At 40.2% G+C, this 18,624-nt stretch overlaps 2 protein-coding genes across 6 annotated transcripts; one reads left to right on the top strand and one right to left on the bottom strand.

The window, feature by feature from the left end:
- Nucleotides 1–926: 926 nt before the first annotated feature.
- LOC135506746 (cyclin-dependent kinase 2-associated protein 2-like) lies at nt 927–6,929 on the bottom strand. Of its 3 annotated transcripts, none has more exons than XM_064926097.1 (5): nt 6,814–6,929; nt 5,839–5,996; nt 3,914–4,005; nt 3,460–3,580; nt 927–2,398 (listed from the first exon to the last, which is right to left on the bottom strand). In XM_064926097.1, exons 2-5 carry the CDS (start codon nt 5,891–5,893, stop codon nt 2,331–2,333), a joined length of 336 nt encoding a protein of 111 aa, XP_064782169.1. In that variant the 5' UTR covers nt 5,894–5,996; nt 6,814–6,929; the 3' UTR covers nt 927–2,330. The 3 variants fall into 3 exon arrangements, with proteins under 3 accessions (XP_064782169.1, XP_064782170.1, XP_064782168.1); XM_064926098.1 differs by having other exon boundaries at nt 6,782–6,859; XM_064926096.1 differs by lacking the exon at nt 6,814–6,929 and adding an exon at nt 6,719–6,808.
- A 351-nt stretch (nt 6,930–7,280) lies between these two features.
- LOC135506744 (butyrophilin subfamily 3 member A1-like) lies at nt 7,281–17,758 on the top strand. 3 transcript variants are annotated; one of them, XM_064926093.1, is made up of 14 exons: nt 7,281–7,498; nt 8,550–8,612; nt 8,817–9,170; nt 9,684–9,848; nt 11,776–11,925; nt 12,101–12,190; nt 12,354–12,395; nt 12,491–12,520; nt 13,216–13,236; nt 13,334–13,399; nt 13,662–13,721; nt 14,638–14,703; nt 14,882–14,908; nt 15,538–17,758. In XM_064926093.1, exons 1-14 carry the CDS (start codon nt 7,459–7,461, stop codon nt 16,053–16,055), a joined length of 1,692 nt encoding a protein of 563 aa, XP_064782165.1. In that variant the 5' UTR covers nt 7,281–7,458; the 3' UTR covers nt 16,056–17,758. The 3 variants fall into 3 exon arrangements, with proteins under 3 accessions (XP_064782165.1, XP_064782167.1, XP_064782166.1); XM_064926095.1 differs by lacking the exons at nt 13,662–13,721; nt 14,638–14,703; nt 14,882–14,908; nt 15,538–17,758 and adding exons at nt 13,861–13,881; nt 13,999–14,022 and having other exon boundaries at nt 7,285–7,498; XM_064926094.1 differs by lacking the exons at nt 13,662–13,721; nt 14,638–14,703; nt 14,882–14,908; nt 15,538–17,758 and adding an exon at nt 13,861–14,016 and having other exon boundaries at nt 7,285–7,498.
- Nucleotides 17,759–18,624: the final 866 nt, after the last annotated feature.

An 18,624-nucleotide genomic window follows, 5' to 3' on the forward strand; every position in this document is an offset into this window, starting at 1 on the left:
CAATATCCCAAGCACCCCACAAATATGTCATGTATCGTAGGGTGGCAAGAAGGAAGCCATTACTCAAAGAAGCCCACCTTGAATCAGGTTTGAAGTATGCCAAAAAAACACTTGGGAGATTGTAGCTGTGGCAAAGGTTTTTGTGGTCTGACTACAATGTAACTTTTAGGCCTAAATGCAGTGTTACATTTGTCGCAGACCAAACACATATGGTGGTGGCAGCATCATGTTATGAGGATGTTTCTAATCGTCAGGGACTTATCGGGACAGAACAGAAAAGCACAGAAAAGTCCTTGAGGAAAACCTGCTGCCAGAAAGCTAAAACTGGGACCGAAGAATAAAAAGGTCAAGTCCTTAAGTGGCCCAGTCAAAGCCCAGACCTAAATCCAATCAAAAATGTGTGGCATGACTAAGAGTTCTGTCCAACACTCCCCAGAGAACTTGACAGAGCTTGTACAGTTTTGTATAGAATGGTCAGACATTGTCAAATGTAGGTGTGCAATGTTGGTAGAGACCTATCCCAACTGACTCACAGCTGTAATTGCTTCCAAAGGTGCTTCCACTAAGTTAACTCAGGGGTGGCGACTTATCCAATTATATCTTTCAAAACACAAAATTCTTCCTTAAAATGTGTGGAATATGGGGTGTAGATATGTGGGGAAAATCCTTATTTTAAATGCATGAAACTGAGGCACTGTCAACAAAATGTGAAAAGTTCAAGGGCGTGTAGATTTTCTACAGGCACTACATCACAGGAGGCTGCTGAGGGGAGGATGGGTCATAATAATGGCTGGAACAGTGCAAATGACAGAGCAAGCATCAACATGTTAATCATGTGTTTACCATCCCACGCATTGCACTCCAGACATTACCTCCCCAATTAAGGTGCCACCAACCTCCTGGTGCACTGCATACAAATGAAACACTTGTTTTTTTAATTGGAAAACTTTATTTTATTCAATTTTTGAAGTACAGAACTGCAAAAATTGGGTTTACAAAATTGCCATACTAACAAAACTGATTTCAGGTGTGTAGTGAGGTAATAGTTCATTGGTATGAGGATGGAGCAGAAATGACAGTAGAAAATGTAAGCATTTCACGGTAAGGTCTACACTTGTTGTATTCAGCGCATGTGACAAAGTTTGATTTGATGTGTGTACTGTGTATGGTGGTAGCATGTGGAACAGAGCACTGGGTATTTCAAGATGCTGTCAAGCCTTGTCCACATTTTTTTTGCATATCCGATTCAAAACGTGTTTTTCCTGCAGTCTGAACAGTCAAATAGTACATGGAATAGGATATTTTAAGCCACCTTCGTAGGTGGTTTGAAGTCCGATACAAATCTGATTCCTGGCCATGCGACTCGTCTGAAAGGTCAAATCTGATTGATTTGCCGTCAAGTGTTTTTAAAAACTTATTTAGCATATCTTGTTGCTTGCTAGTTACACTTGACAGTTTGACAAGAATGTGCCAACTAACTCGCTTATTAATCGTTTACAAATAAGAGTGAATGTGCTAGAAAGAAACAGCTACCTAGTTAGTTGACTGCTGTGTCTAGCCAAACACTTGTTTTGAAAGTTGGAGTATCTTATCCTGAGGCTTTTAAAGTGTTCTTAAACTATGATTTTGAACATTCAAAGCAACTGGGAAATGTCCATTGCAGGCATTGTCACCTTTGCTTGCTACATGACTTCTGCGTGATAGGAAGCACAAGCACGAACACCAATGCGCACCCCACCATTACTATGACAACTAGCATAGCCATGTCAGTAAATGACTGCTGTCTGAACACACACATCTGATTTGGTCACTTAACTTGCTGTTTGGACAGTATTGCAAAACGGATTTGAAAAACAAAACTGATTTGAGCATTAAGGCCTGCAGTGTGAACAAGGCTTAAGTGTTGCTTACTGTAAAACAATGTGTAATTGAACCTTTGGTTGTTGAGTGGTGTCAGTATAGCAGCTAAGAGAAAGATTGAGTATCAAACTCATCAGATAAACATTTCATTATGGTGTAGTTTTCAATAATCTATCAGAAATATTTTACATCACCCCCACCTAACTGGACAACCAGGATCAGACAATATTTACCAGGCCCTCGTGGTGCCTATGAAACCGATATAAGTTACAGAATGTTCTGAGAGCAAACTGTCCCTACAACTGCAAAATGTGTTACACTCTCTGAACACACCCCATAGGCGATGTGAGAGACTACATGGAAGAGGGAATGGAACAAGGGAAGGTTACAAGTTCAGTCAGGATAACGAAGACGTGACACATAGATGAGGCCTGTACAGAGACGAGGGACGGGGGGGATTCTGCAAAGGGTTATGTGCGAGCGCTCCTCTCCGTCTCTGCCAGACACTCCCTGACCAGCGCCCTCGCGTGAATGATACCTAGAAGACAGATCAACAACATCACAAGTTAGGATTTAGAACTTTTACTTCATGTGTGGAGATTTCCACATTTAATGTGAATTGAAATGCAGGTATTTCCAGGTAAACACATATGGACAAAGTATTGGTATTAACTGTCACCTCATTGAAGTTGAAATGTGTTACGGTTAGGGTTTAGGGTAGGGACGTCCCAAGGAGCCCAGATAACCATGTGAGTAGAGAACAAAATGGCCGTCGTGTGAGAAGCATGGGTGAAATGTTTGTTTCATTAAAGTATTTACTTCAGTAATTATTCATAAGATAAACATTTCTTGGGATTACAAGCCTTGGATTTCTGGACTGACCATCTCAAATACTATGACAACCTTTCATCACCAAGTAGTGGTTAATTCATTATTTTTGACGTGTCCTGCATTTGGGCAATTCCACGGTAACGGAATTACGACGAGACTGATATTTCACTTTAAAATGTATGCCAAACAAAAAACACCGATTTCAAAGTTTAACAAACCTTACAAAACAATGGTTTTTGTTTGGTATCCATGTTAAAGTGAATCCTAGTCGCAGCGTAATTCCGTTACCATGGAATTTCCCATTTTGATTTTGTGCATAACATTTACGTTTCATGAATTGAACATAATTTAGGCATCTTTGGATTTAAAGGACAATGTCAGATTGGACTGGCTATTCTTTTGCTAATTGAACTTGGTGGATTTAAACTGATGATTGATTGACTGGATGACTGAGCTTGTTGGTTTTATTGAATGCAGGAAGCCTTGGAACATACTATTAGGCTTATTTCAATGATTTAGGTGTGCTGCTGCTGCCATGCAATGCTGCTGATTGCTATCACCCACTGCCTTATGTTAATTTCTTATGGCTGTGTTTATGCCAATAATATTAATGTGCTTACTGTCTGCTTGTGCACTGTGGTTAGGGAAAAGGAAAGTAACCTCTATGGAGTACTGATAAACACCCTATGTCAATACAACCACAACCTTTGCTCCAAGCATCGGGAGGATATTTGTGGTCTAGGCGTTTAGCCAGGCAGCCTGCAGTACCTCTCTTTAGCCTCTCCATGGCGCTCTTGCTCCCAGCGTAGGTGGGGCGGATCTCGCGACTCATCTCCTCGATGACTGACAGCAGCTCGCTGTAGGTTGAGCCCTGAGACACTTTCACTGGCTGTGTGTGAGAGAGAGGAGGGAGGGGGATACGAGACAAAGGTCAAAGAGCGAAAACAACTAGAACTCCGAATTGACCCTGAACAAGATATAATCCTTTTATACAGAGTAGAGATATACGGGGATAATTACCATGACGAATTGACAGAAATGCAAATAAACATACAATTAAATTGACCAGTAATGACCATCTGCTTTGTATTTGTTGTTAGTGATACATGGACCCTATTGATATAATACCCTGAATAACACATGATATTTAACATGACTTTCTAAAATAGCATAGGCTCTAGTTAAAGTAGTTGGAGATGAGGATCAGGCTGTTCAGTCCGACCTGAACAAAGCCCATCGACGGCGGGCCGAAATCACTGAACGCCGGTCTGAAGTTGGAGGAGGAGGGGAGTGAGGGGGAAGGCACACTGGAGCCTAGGCAGAGGAAAGAGAGAATTCAGACGCACTGAAGCGCCCTATGACTGGTTAACATCTTTAAAATGGGAGGCAGGGGCAGAAAGGCTGCGTGGCATCGTGGTGTATTCATTCTCAGGTGAGAGGGATTGTTACATTATGGTTGGTAGTAAACTCAGCAAAAAAAGAAACGTCCACTCACTGACAACTGCGTTTATTTTCAGCAAATTTAACGTGTAAATATTTGTATGAACATAAGTTTCAACAACTGAGAAACTGAACAAGGTCCACAGACATGTGACTAACAGAAATTGAATAATGTGTCCCTGAACAAAGGGGGGAGGGTCAAAATCAAAGTAACAATCAGTATCTGGTGTGGCTACAAGCTGCATTATGCACTGCAGTGCATCTCCTCCTCCTGGACTGCACCCGATTTGCCAGTTCTTGTTTTGAGATGTTAGCACACTCTTCCACGAAGGCACCTGCAAGATCCTGGACATTTCTGGGTGGAATGGCCCTAGCCCTCACCCTCCAATCCAACGGGTCCCAGACGTGCTCAATGGGATTGAGATCCGGGCTCTTCACTGGCCATGGTAGAACACTGACATTCCTGTCTTGCAGGAAATCACGCACAGGACGAGCAGTATCGCTGGTGGCATTGTCATGCTGAAGGGTCATGTCAAAATGAGCCTGCAGGAAGGGTACCACATGAAGGAGGAGAATGTCTTCCCTGTAAAGCACAGCTTTGAGATTGCCTGCAATGACAACAAGCTCAGTCTGATGATGCTGAGACACACTGTCCCAGACCATGATGGACCCTCCACCTCAATCCCGCTCCAGAGTACAGGCCTCGGTGTAACGCTTATTCCTTTGACGATAAACGCGACTCCAACCATCACCGCTGGTGAGACAACCGCAACTTGTCAGTGACGAGCACTGTTTGCCAGTCCTGTCTGGTCCAGCAACGGCGGGTTTGTGCCCACAGGCGACGTTGTTGCCGGTGATGTCTGGTGAGGACCTGCTTTATAACAGAATTACAAGCCCTCAGTCCAGCCCCTCTCAGCCTATTGCGGACAGTCTGAGCACTGATTGAGGGATTGTGCGTTCCTGGTGTAACTCGGGCAGTTGTTATTGCCATCCTGTACCTGTCCCGCAGATGTGATGTTCGGATGTACCAATCCTATGCAGGTGTTGTTACACGTGGTCTGCCACTGCGAGGACGATCAGCTGTCCATCCTGTAGCGTTGTCTTAGGTGTCTCACAGTACGGACATTGAAATGTATTGCCCTGGCCACATCTGCAGTTCTCATGTCTCCTTGCATCATGCCTAAGGCACGTTCACGCAGATGAGCAGGGACCCTGGGCATCTTTCTTTTGGTGTTTTTCAGAGTCAGCAGAAAGGCCTCTTTAGTGTCCTAAGTTTTCATAACTGTGACCTTAATTGCCTACCGTCTGTAAGCTGTTAGTGTCTTAAAGACCGTTCCACGGGTACATGTTCATTAATTGTTTATGGTTCATTGAACAAGCATGGGAAACAGTGTTTTAAAATGTTTACAATGAAGATCTGTGAAGTTTACGAGTTATCTTTGAAACACAGGGTCCTGAAAAAGGGACATATATTTTTTTACTGAGTTTATATGACACTCAGGTTTGCCGTTGACGTGCAGTGTGTTCCCTGGGCAGGTGCAGGTATAGGACCGCTAGTCTTATCTATTGAATGGAATCCACTGCACTGTGGAAGGGTAGAGAGTTCAGTAAATTGGGTGGAGACCAAACCAAAGATGGGTAGTGTAGAGGTTGCATCTATAGAAATTATAGTGGATACAAAATAACAGATTGACATTCGGCAGAAACCTGGCGGGGTGTGGTTGGAGCCGGACGGGGCAGGGGCGATGGGTTTGTAGCTCATCGTGATGTCACTGCGGACCTCCCCGTACGACGACGCGCCGCTTCCGTCTGTCCCGTCGACCCGGTGCTGATACAGCTTTACTGGTGGGCTGGGCCCCTGGGAGCTAGAAAGAGAAAGTTGTGGTCTTATGTTCATGTATGACATTCATTCACTATACTGTCAGTCTAGCCTGGTCCAGAATAAACTGTGTGCTATGCAAGTATTGTTGAATGATCTGTATGGCCATTTGGGTTTGGCATGACAATGATTGAGGAATGTTGTTTAATTCATACAGATTTGGACCAGGCTGTCATGACGTTGTCAGTAGATTGACGTTTGCAAACATATGATTTCATGACCCAGACCTTAGGTTACCTAGCTAGCGAGTAATCCAGCAACCCTAACTGGTTTCAAACATTTGACACAACAGTGCCGGTTTCCTCTAGCTACATCAGCTTAGCGGGCAACTTTTCACAGCAAGTCAGTACCTCATCTGGTCGTAGCCTATCTGCACTAACTAACGTTAGCTAGTTGGCTAGGTAGCCAAGCTAACTGTAGCTCGCTAACAAGTTACCGGACCAAAGGAAAGGTCGTAGAGATGACATCTTGCTTCAGATAAAGTTAAATGAATAGAAACAAAACTGGTTATGGGGTGATCTAACTTGTAATTGAAATGACTTTGTTCACCACTGCGCACGTCAGAGCTAGTTACTTAGAAAGGAAGCTAGCTAGTTACATTAACTAGCTGTTTGCTGACAGGTTCGCATTCGGTATGAAACAGGCTTGCTAGCTAACATTATCTAGCTAGGTGCACAACAAGGTACATAGTTATAACGTTCTAGTTACCGAATGAATTTGCGTTCCATAGATTTAAGTATCTAAGTTGCCATTCAAAATGTAATAGATTACCAAAATCAAGGGGAACTGCTTTCGAAATGTACCTTTCTAGGGGAAGATTTTCAGCCAGGTCGAAGAAGCAGCTTCCTTTCTCCTGCTGAAAGGGGCGTGGTTGTTGATGCAAAGATGAACTGAATATTCATAAGGTGGCGCGTTGTCATTGGCTGAATGAGGCTGGAAAAAATCAAAGGCAGGTGAGTAGAACTGTCTATTTATCAGCGCCTTCCCTTCTATTTATTTAGAGCTTTCTACATTGGTGTGTATTTTTGCATAATCTCTTTGGTATTCAGAGTTTGAGTGTAAAGAAAAAATCAGGAATGGGGATTATGTAATGGGGCACACCCCAATGATTTATTTCCCCTGTGGTTACATGATTTGTGGACATGTCGATTTGATGGCTTTCCAGGTCGTCTTTTCACAGTCACCCTACACATATTATCAGAACTCACAACACCTGGATAAGGGTTGAACATTTCCGGAATCACATCAATATGGTATAGCAATCTTCTGAGATGCGTAGTGTCAAAGTCACCTTTTGTCAACCATTAACCCATGTTACTGCAAGAAACGTGAAAGTGAAAGCACAATGAAATATATAGGGAGTGGGCAAGACACATTACTTTCGCGCTTACTAACTATTCGTGAATCTATAGGATCATCGGAGGATCCCTAAAGTGAGGATACATTTGATGTTTACGACCGTTGGAAATCGAGACACCATGCACTTAGGTACAAATCCATTTTCTCTAGTAAAATATTAGTTAACCTTTCATTTAAATGTTATCAGTTACCTCTTAATTGAAAAAAGTTATGTTTCTTCTATTCCCCCTTCTCACAACTCTTCACTTGCTTTTGCCTATTAAGAAATGTTACATTTATGTAACGTAAATGTGACATAAATGTAAAATAAATGTCCCTTGGATTTGTTGCATTTGTTGTTTTCCTTTCACAGTAACAGGATAATTTGTTCGATTTATTCTCAATGTATTATTTCTAGTAATTACTATTAGGAATCGATTCTGTATTCTTCCATTCAACTTCGTTAAAATGACTACTGTGCGTGTACTTTCCTAAAATGGCTGCTAGTGCTCGTGTGGCTATTTAACCAATATACTGTAGCAGCAGTAAAAAGATAAAACCAATGTCTGAAAGTCCAAAGTTCAGCCTCACAGGCTCCATCTAATCATTCACCTTCACCTGGTTGCCAATGAACCCAATAGCTTCACTTTTGAGACAAAAGGCGGGATCTGATTTGACCGTGAGTGTACAAAACATTAGGAACATCTGCTCTTTCATGACAGACTGACCAAGTGAATCCAGGTGAAAGTTATGATATTTTATTGATGTCAGTATAGATGAAGTGGATGAGATGGATTTTTACACCTTGAGACAATTGTGACATGGATTGTGTATGTGTGCCATTCACAGGGTGAATGGGCAAGACAAAATATTTTAGGTGCCTTTGAATAGGGTATGGTAGTAGGTGCCAGGTGCACCGGTTTAAGTGTGTCAAGAACTGCAACGCTGCTGTTTTTTTCACGCTCAACCTTTTCCTGTATGTATGAAGAATGGTACACCACCCAAAAGACATACAGCCAACGTGACACAACTGTGGGAAGCCTTGGAGTCAACATGGGCATAATCATTATGACAATTTTTGTAACTTTATTGGTAAAGTATTTTTGATACTTTGTATGTACCTACAATGTTTCTCTCTCTCAGGCTACCAAACACCTAAATCATGATAATGTCATTCTGATGTCCTTTATCTTTTATGCAGGGATGTGTCTGAGGGTGCTGATACTGTCTGCTCTCACAGTTCCCATCAGAGCAGCTCAACCTGGTGAGAATGTTTACACTGTTCATTTCATCAGTAACTCAAATAAATGGTTTCCGGGACACAGATTAATCTTAGTCTGGGATTAAAGTCATTTTAATGGAGATCCAGGTTAGGCCTACATTGAATTTGTGTCCTGGAATCTGGCCCTGGGAGTCTAGCACAAATAAGTCACCCTTTCTTTCTCCCCCCCCGTCTCTCCCTCTCCAGCTCCGGAGACATTCACCTTAACTGTCCCTGATGGTCCAATCTCGACCCTGTCTGGCTCCTCTGTCTCTCTACTCTGTCAAGTTTCACCTCTCTTCAATGTGGAGCCATTGGAGGTGCGCTGGTATCATTCCAGTAACTCCCACAGTCCTGCCTTGTTGTACAAAGATCACAAGATCCAGGAGGCCCCTGTGGACCCTCGGTACAGGGGCAGGGTGTCTCTAACTGGGGGGATGGAGAGAGGGAACGTTTCCCTGACACTGGAGAGGGTCACGCTGGAAGACAGGGGGGAGTATGTGTGCCAGGTCACCAGTAAACAGTGGTATGAAAAGGCCAGTGTCTTCCTCACAGTGAATGGTAAGGGTTATCTCTCAAATTGATGGTGAAACTGTGTATTGTGGTGTAACCCCCAAAGCACCTGATCCTAGAACAGCACTCCTACTCTGATATACTTCTGAATACAGGCCTAGTAGTCTTTGGTACCACAGAGTCAAAAACAGTTGCATTTGCCACCTCTCAGTTTACAATTGCATTAGGGGTAGAGCCACTACTTTAGCCTTATATAACCCCCCAGAAAATATATATGGAAGTCATAGGGGCATCCGTGTAATCTAAAATAATGGGCAAACCATCCTTTAAGAGATTTGAGTTGTTTGGCCATGACTTTTAGAAAAATGTGTTGATGCCCCTACCACTCCCATTGCATTTGAGCTAGCAGTGGCTAAATATAGCTGGAGTTTGAAATGGTTGTTTAAAAGGAACCATCTAACAATACATTGTAAAATAAATATCTTGCATTCTTCCAATTTATTCTGTCATTCAATCTGTGTCCTAATAGTTGTGGCTTATCCCCTTTCATCTGTCCATTAGTAACAGGTAGTGAACCAGTTCTCTCTGTAGCTGAAGCAAGAGGAGGAGGAGATCAGGTGAACGTTACCTGTTCATCAGAGGGCTGGTCACCACAACCTAAACTCACCTGGAGAAACAAAGAGGGGACAGAGATCAGAAATGAACAAGAAGTGCTCAAAACTTCTGGTAATTACATTTGGGTACTTCCTCACACTGTCTCTGCTCTGCTGACACGTTGCTGAATGTTCGAGTACCTGTGGTTTAGGTTAAAAATCTGACCTGGGTTGTGGTGTACTTTCAGTTACATTACTTTGTGTAAGTTGATGGGTTCGGATTTCTGAACTTTGAATATTAATAATCATGCTAGAGAAATGTGGGGGGGCCGTAGTCTTGGGTCTACACCAGAAGTTAATGGTTATCTGTAGGAGGAATGTATTTTTTTTTTTAAATTTTACTAGGTAAGTCAGTTAAGAACAAATTCTTATTTACGATGACGGGCTAGGAACAGTGGATTAACTGCCTTGTTCAGGGACAGAACATAGATTTTTACCTTGTCAGCTCGGGGATCTAGCAACCTTTCGGTTACTGGCCCAACGCTCTAACCACTAGGTTACCTACCACCCCAAAATAAATGTTTTAAAAAATGTAAAAGGGGGACACCAGTCGACAACATCCGGTGAAGTTGGAGGGCGTGCAATTCGAATAAAAGTTGTAATATTAAACATTCATGAAAATACAAGTGTCTTACATCATTCAAAAGCTTAGAATCTTGTTAATCAAACTTTTTCCGATTCATAATAGGCGTTACAGCGAAAGCATAGCATGTGATTGTCTGCTGATAGCACCCCACATGAACATATTTTTCAACAAGCACAGGCGTCACAAAATCAGAAATAGCGATAAAATAAATCACTTACTTTTGAAGATTTTCTTCTGTTTGCAATCCCAAGGGTCCCAGCTACACAATGAATGTTCGGTTTGTTAGTCAAAGTCCTTCATTTTATCCTAAAAGGTCTGTTTGGTTGGCGCCATTGATTTCAGTAATCCACTCGTTCAACATGCAGGCAAATGAATCCCAAAAGCTACCGGTAAACTTTGTCGAAACCAGTCAAACAACGTTTCCAATTAATCCTCAGGTACTCTCATATCTAAATAAATTATATTTCATACGGAAAGTAGTATGTTAAATTGGAAAGGAAAATAACGAAGAGCGCGCCCTCATTCACACGCCAAAACACGACTTTTTTTTGAGCTCTCTTCAGAAAAACTACAATTTCTTGTTCTTTTTTCAAAAAACAAGCCTGAAGTCTTGTATAAAGAACATCTAGTGGAAGCCATAGGTACTGCACTCTGGGAGACGGAAATACATATGAGCAATAGGTTTGCATTGGAAGAGCCTGGGAGCTAAAAATAGATAAATGTTGTCTTTTCACCTGCCATATTAATTCCGTTATACTCACAGACATTATTTTAACAGTTTTAGAAACGTCAAAGTGTTTTCTATCCAATGCTACTAATTACATGCATACCCTATCCCAGAGTTTAAGAACCTATTCTTATTTACAATGACGGCCTACGAACAGTGGGTTAACTGCCTTGTTCAGAACGACAGATTTTTACCTTGTCAGATCAGGGATTTGATCAAGCAACCTTTCAGTTACTGGCCCAACACTCTAACCACTAGGCTACCTGTCACCCCAAAATGGTAGATGATGTTAAGCTTGGAATGTACTGAGTACAGGGAGAGATGATCATATGTTGGCAGGCACTGATAATGGTGGAGAGCTGTGCATTACTGAGGAAGGGGGTTGAGGTCAGTTCAGGTCACAATAAGGGAGAAGGAACAGTTTATTGCCCGTATCCCTTAACTTCCTGCCTAGCAATAAAAATGTAATGTTTAGAGAGAAGCATGAGACTCCACCTAAATTGGGGTGTATACACTATATTACCACTGGTGGAAATATGTTTTTGTCTGTTCAGTTGTTCGATCCTTTAGGCTGAATCAACTTGGTTGGAGCTTTCATAGAGTCCGTCATTTTCTTACTCTGATATTTAGAACCCAACAAAGTCAATGTGAATATTTTGATTTCCCCTCCCTATTTTTCTCTATCAGATCCCCAGGGCTTGGTGAGTGTCAGTAGTTGGCTGCTGTATGCTTCCTCATACTCCAATTGGCTCGCCTGTACATTCTCTCTGTCTGAGGAGGCGAAGAGAGAGGGCAGAATTCTGCCACATATATACACAGCTCCTACAGCTGTACCTGGTGAGTTAGTCTCCTACACAAATATCCTACCAACGGTCAGATCCCTCTCTCCCCATCCCACAGACACTAGTTTAGAGGAGGATGAACATGTTGAAGAGGTGTTTCACTTAATTTCACTGTGATGATGTTCTGTCTTGAGAGCTTTAGAGGCATTTGATCCATGTTATATGTGCAGGAGTCTACAAAGAGGCCTTCATTGTGACTCTGATCCTGTCTCTGGTCATCATATGTGCTCTGTTCTCTGTCATCCTGTGTAAACGAAGAGGTATCTGGAATTCAGTCATATTAGTGTTTGTGATTTAATTATAAGAGCAAGGTATATCAGTAATAATAACCCTATAGAGAAATGATTTTGACAAAAGTTATTATTGAAACAATAATTTAAAAAAAGTCAATATTGAAACAATAATATTTTTTAAATCTTTTAGGGTCCATGTGGTCTTCATCCCAAAAGTCCAGAAACCATTCCGGTAGTGTATTTCTTCTGATAAATAAACTAAGAATGAAATTATGAGTTATGACATAATTTTGACAATATTTTGACAAATGTGTCTCTATATTTCAGATCAAGCTGAGCTGGAACAGAGGGCGGCAGGTAATTGTTTCATTTTGATCTCTGGGTGAAGGCTTTCATAAGATACATGTAACTAACTTGTTTTTGAGAAAACCTTTCCATTGAAACAAAGCCTGATATGCACATATCTCAATAGGATTTGACTCTACTTGTTCCACAATTGACCTTTTTACAATAACCTTTTAATAACCTTTTAATAATTACCTTTTCGATTCAATAGAGAAAAATAAAACTATTGCCGGTTGTTCACTATCATGATGATAGAATTGTCTAACTTTGATAATCATTAGTAGCATAGTTTTGTATGAATTAAATATTTATGATTAGTAAATTGCAGGATAATTACCTAAATGCGCTCTGGTAGGGGCAGAAAGCAAAGAACACATACCAACTACTGAAGAGATAGTAGCTGGAGTCTGATCTGTGTGATAAATAAACTGAGTGTGAGATGAGTTATGACAACATAAACCCTGACGGATTTCATGTTGACATGATTGTGCCTCTATGTTTCAAATCAAACTGAGCTAGGACAGGGGCCGGCAGATAACTGTTTCATTCTGATCTCTCTGTGAAATGCTAATACATGCTAATAACTTATTTATGAGGAAACATTCCATTGACACCAAGCATAATATGCACATATCTCAATAGGGATTTACTCTCCCTATTCCACAATTCACCTTTTTACAATAACTTTCACCATTTCCATTCAACAGAGACAGAAAACCTAATTGAAGGTAATGTTCACTTATGATATACTGTATACGATATTACATATCTTTGATATTGTAGTAAACTGACGAATAGCAATATTACCAAAATGTGCTCCGTTAGGGGCAGAGAACACAGGGCAGACACCTACTGAACAGAGAGCAGCTGGAAAAGAATTCAATAAGGAAGGTAAAGTAACAGGATACGAAATTAATTTCCTTCATAATTGTATAATTTGATGATCATTTGTCATTTCACTATTTGATTTGACTGTCCCAGTTCCACATTCACCTTTTTACAATAACTTTCACCTTTTCCATTCAACAGAGACAAATAACCTAATTGAATGTAATGTTCACTCATGATATACTGTATATGATACAATATAACGTTGATAATGTGGTAACCTGATGAATTTTTACATTACCTAAATTTGCTCCGTTATTGGCAGAAAACACAGTGCAGATACCTACTGAACAGAGTGCAGCTGGAAAAGAAGTTCATCTGGAAGGTAAAGTAATAGGAGAACAAATATATGTCCCTTTTAGTTGTATATTTTTATAATAATTTGACATAATCGCAATAGGATTTGACTGTCCCAGTTCCACATTCACCTTTTTACAATAACTTTCACCTTTTCCATTCAACAGAAGCAAAAAACCTAATTAAATGTAATGTTCACTGATGATATACTGTATATGATATAATATAACTTTGATAATGTAGTAACTTGATGAAAACCAATATTACCAAAATGTGTTCCGTTAGGGGCAGAAAACACAATGCAGACACCTACTGAACAGAGAGCAGCTGGTGAAGAATTCAATAAGGAAGGTAAAGTAACAGGATACAAAATTAATTTCCTTCATAATTGTATAATTTGATGATCATTTGTCATTTCACTATTTGATTTGACTGTCCCAGTTCCACATTCACCTTTTTACAATAACTTTCACCTTTTCTATTCAACAGAGACAAATAACCTAATTGAATGTAATGTTCACTCATGATATACTGTATATATGATACAATATAACGTTGATAATGTGGTAACCTGATGAATTTTTACATTACCTGAATTTGCTCCGTTATTGGCAGAAAACACAGTGCAGAACACAGTGCAGATACATACTGAACAGAGTGCAGCTGGAAATGATGTTCATCTGAAAGGTAAAGTAATAGGAGAACAAATATATGTCCCTTTTAGTTGTATATTTTGATGATAATTTGACATAATCCCAATAGGATTTGACTGTCCCAGTTCCACATTCACCTTTTTTCAATAACTTTCACCTGTTCCATTCAACAGAGACAAAACACCTAATTGAATGTAATGTTCACTGATGATATACTGTATATGATATAATATAACTTTGATAATGTCGTAACCTGATGAATACCAATATTACCAAAATGTGTTCCGTTAGGGGCAGAAAACACAGTGCTGGCACCGACTGAACAGAGAGCAGCTGGTGAAGAACTTAATCTGAAAGGTAAAGTTATACTGGGGGAGAACAATGCTTTACCCTCTATATTTTATAATTCAGTGTTTACATAGTTTTATGAACAAAGTCTGCTGACATGTTGGAGTGCTTTAAACAATTTATAATTTATATCATTTTTGGAAGAATTGAAATACTGGACACTCACACTTTACTTTTTTAAATGCAGATTGGCACCAGGTGAAAGGATTCCAAGGTAAATAAAATCACAGTAGGACAGGACAATTATATGTTCATTAGATTATTACGATATACAGGTAACAGCCTCAAAAGAGGAAATCAACTAAGTGTCTTAATAGGGAGTTGGGCCTCCACCAGCTACCAGGACAGCTTCATTACGCATTGGCATAGATTCTATAAGTGTCTGGAGCTCTTGTTGATGGTTGAAAACGCTGTCTCAGGCACCGCTCCAGAATGAACCCATTAGTGTTCAATTGAGTTGAGATCTGGTGACTGAGATGGCCATGGCATATGTTTTACATTGTGTTCATGATCATCAAACCATTGTGACCACTCTTGCCCTATGGGGGAAGTGTCATTCTGTAAGAGACCCCTCCCATCAGGATAGAAATGCTTCAGCATAGGTTGAAGGTGATCACCCAGAATGGATGTGTAGTTATTGGCATATACCTGGCCCTCTAAGGGGTTGAGTGGACCTAAACCATGCCAGGACAAAGCACCCCACACCATAACAGAGACACCTGAAACATAATTTACTCAAGTGTTTCCTTTATTTTGGCAGTTACCTGTAGGTCCACATTATCTGAAATCCTTACCAATCCATCCCATCAAATTGTGTGAATGAAATAAATCTTGTCTTTCTAGTTACCCCAGAGAACATCATTCTGGATGAAAAGACTGTACACCCTGCTATTAGAGTCAATCATGGAAAGCGGGCTTTTTACATTCAAGAAAAAGATACAGAGAAAGCCTCTAGAACGCATCTCCATGTGTTTTCTAAAGAGAGTTTCAGTTCAGGACAACACTATTGGGAAGTGAAGGTAAAGGACGGAACAACAGAAAAACTGTCATGGTATGTTGGTGTGGCCAGAGACAATGTTGAGAGAAGATGCAATGTTCCTTTAACTCCACAGAATGGATTTTGGATTCTTTCTTATGCTAAAGAAAAATGTTTCCAAGCCAATACCGACCCTCAACCACCAATAACTGTGGCAGAGCTCACTCTTGTGGGAGTGTTTCTAGACTGTGACAGACACACTCTGTCTTTTTATAATGTTGATACACAGTCACTTCTTTACACTTTTACTGATGTGAAGACATCCAACTACTTTCCTCTGCTCAGCCCGGGACGATGTGACAAATACACAATAAGAATAATTTGAATGCATACCAAAACCCCTTTCACCCCAGTGAGCCAAGTCGACCTGTTCAGGGCTGGCCTAGTTAAGCATCCAGTGTAGTTGCTGGAACTGTGCCGGAAATGACAATGTGAAAATAAAATAGAGCCAGCACAGTATAGGTTGGGTCAGCACGATAGTGTGAAAAGGGTCTGAGATGCAGGTGAAATTCATGTCAAATGAGACATGCATTATACACATTGTGTGTTATTCAGTGATACCAAGTTGTAAATGTGTGTCTTTTTCCCCAAAAGTTTTCAGATGCCTCAAGAAAAAGAGAGCACTAGTAAACGTGTATTTCTGTAGGAAATAAGTCCGCCATGATTCGTTGAACAAACCCTACTGGAAAATGAATGGATTTTTTTGGTAGGGTATTTGGATAAATGTTTAAACTAAGGTCTGTGGTAAACACAGGTTTAGGAGCTAATCTTCGTTAGGTAATGTCACTTAGATTTTGTTTAAGCATTTATGTAATCAGAAAAAGCACATAAATGCTTCATTCATAACGTTCCTATTAAATGACGGATATCATCTCAGATCAAAATGTATAACATCTCCTAAGCCTGTGTTAACTAACATCAGACGTTATTTCCTGTGTTTATCCCAGAACCCTATTCTGTCACCCTAACAATGGCTGAACGAACCAAAACTTACTCATACCATTTTTTTTAGGACTACAAGCTGGCGAGTTTTATAAAAATCAACCAAAGATCTTTGATTTTTTTTCTACCTGTAGCTAGATTATGAATGTATATATACTGTGAAGCTACTGTTGTACAAGTTAGCAATATATTTTGCATTCTTCAGTTCTGTTAAAATGTTGTCCCAATGAATCAATTACTGTAATCTGTTGATAAAGTTTCACTGTTGTGTTGTTGAATGTTTGAATGTACTGAACAAAAATATAAAATGCAACCATTTCAAACATTTTACTTAGTTACAGTTCATATCAGGAAATAAGTCAATTGAAATACATTCATTAGGCCCTAATGTATGGATTTCACATGACTGGAATACAGATATGCATCTGTTCGTCAGATACCTTTAAAAAAGGTAGGGGCGTGGATCAGAAAACCTGTCAGTATCTGGTGTGACCACCATTTGCCTCATGCAGCGCGACACATCTCTTCCCCTTAGAGTTGATCAGGCTGTTGATTGTGGCCTGTGGAATGTTGTCCCACTCCTCTTCAACGGCAGTGCAAAGTTGCTGGATATTGGCAGGAACTGACTTCAACTTTCCTCAAAATGCTTTGCTGCAAGAGGATAAAGTGCCTTTTGAGATCCGTTCATTTTTTAAAACATATTTTTCATTATTCTCTGTTTTGTTTTTCCATGTTCCCCAGTTTTTCACACTTTTTTAATAGGAAAAAAACTATTTGATTTTCTGTGTTCCCAACAATGCTTAAACCATATCAGGGGACCACTTTTGAGGTCTGCGAAAAATCTAAGAAATTTAGATTGTTTAGTGTAGCTTTCCTTTCATTTAATTCCCCTTTAACACATGCATGCTCAGCTGAAGGCAAGAACAGCGCCTGCTTTCTTTTGAGGCTTTTTAAATCATAATCACACACCTCATTGTCACGCCCTGGCCATAGTTATCTTTGTTTTCTTTATTATTTTGGTTAGGTTAGGGTGTGACATGGGGGATTTATGGGCCTTGACTTGTCTAGGGGTTTTGTATGTTTATGGGGCTGGGGTTTCCTGTCTAGGTAAATTGTATGTCTATGGTTGCCTAGATTGGTTCTCAATTAGAGGCAGCTGTCTATCGTTGTCTCTGATTGGGAACCATATTTCGGCAGCCATATTCTTTGGGTATTTTGTGGGTGAATGTTTCCTGTGTCAGTGTTTGTGACACACGGGACTGTTTTCGGTTTTTCACATTTCTTGTTTTGTAGTTGTTCATGTTGAGTTTTCCTATTAAAACCATGGACACTTACCACGCTGCATTTTGGTCCGCCTCTCCTTCAACGGAAGAATCCCGTGACACTCATGTAGCCAAGCCAATAGGCCTATATGTTTTGATAAAGTTTCTATCACAACTAAAATGACCAAATAACTTCTTAAAATAAGCACATTATTCCGCTATACAACAGGTGTAGATTCTTTTAGGGGGCATTAAGTTCACACAAAGTGGATGCAGCCGGGAATCCCCTCCAAATTGTGAATTAGAGATGTGTACAGGCTGCGCAAAAAACAAAGCAGAGCTCATGCCTTTCATCATTAGAGTGGTATCATGCAGCCTTAGAATGTATTAATTATCTAAACATTTAGCCCAACATTTGTATAATAACTAAAGTTACATAAATAAATCTAATTAACACCCGTTTCTTTGTTAAGCGTTCAACACAGAATAGCCACATGTGAACTTCCTCAAGTCATTAGGAGAAAATATCCATTCTATTTTATTCAGCTCTGTTCAATTGTATTCCTCATACTATAATATAAAGTAATGCCACGGAATTCTAAGCAAATCTTGTCTACTAAATGAACTAGTGTTGCCCACAGCCACATGGCATAGCCAGATCAGAACATAACATAAGGACAATTTAGAGTA

This window comes from Oncorhynchus masou, chromosome 20 (assembly GCF_036934945.1).
Source record: "Oncorhynchus masou masou isolate Uvic2021 chromosome 20, UVic_Omas_1.1, whole genome shotgun sequence".
NCBI lineage: Eukaryota > Metazoa > Chordata > Actinopteri > Salmoniformes > Salmonidae > Oncorhynchus > Oncorhynchus masou.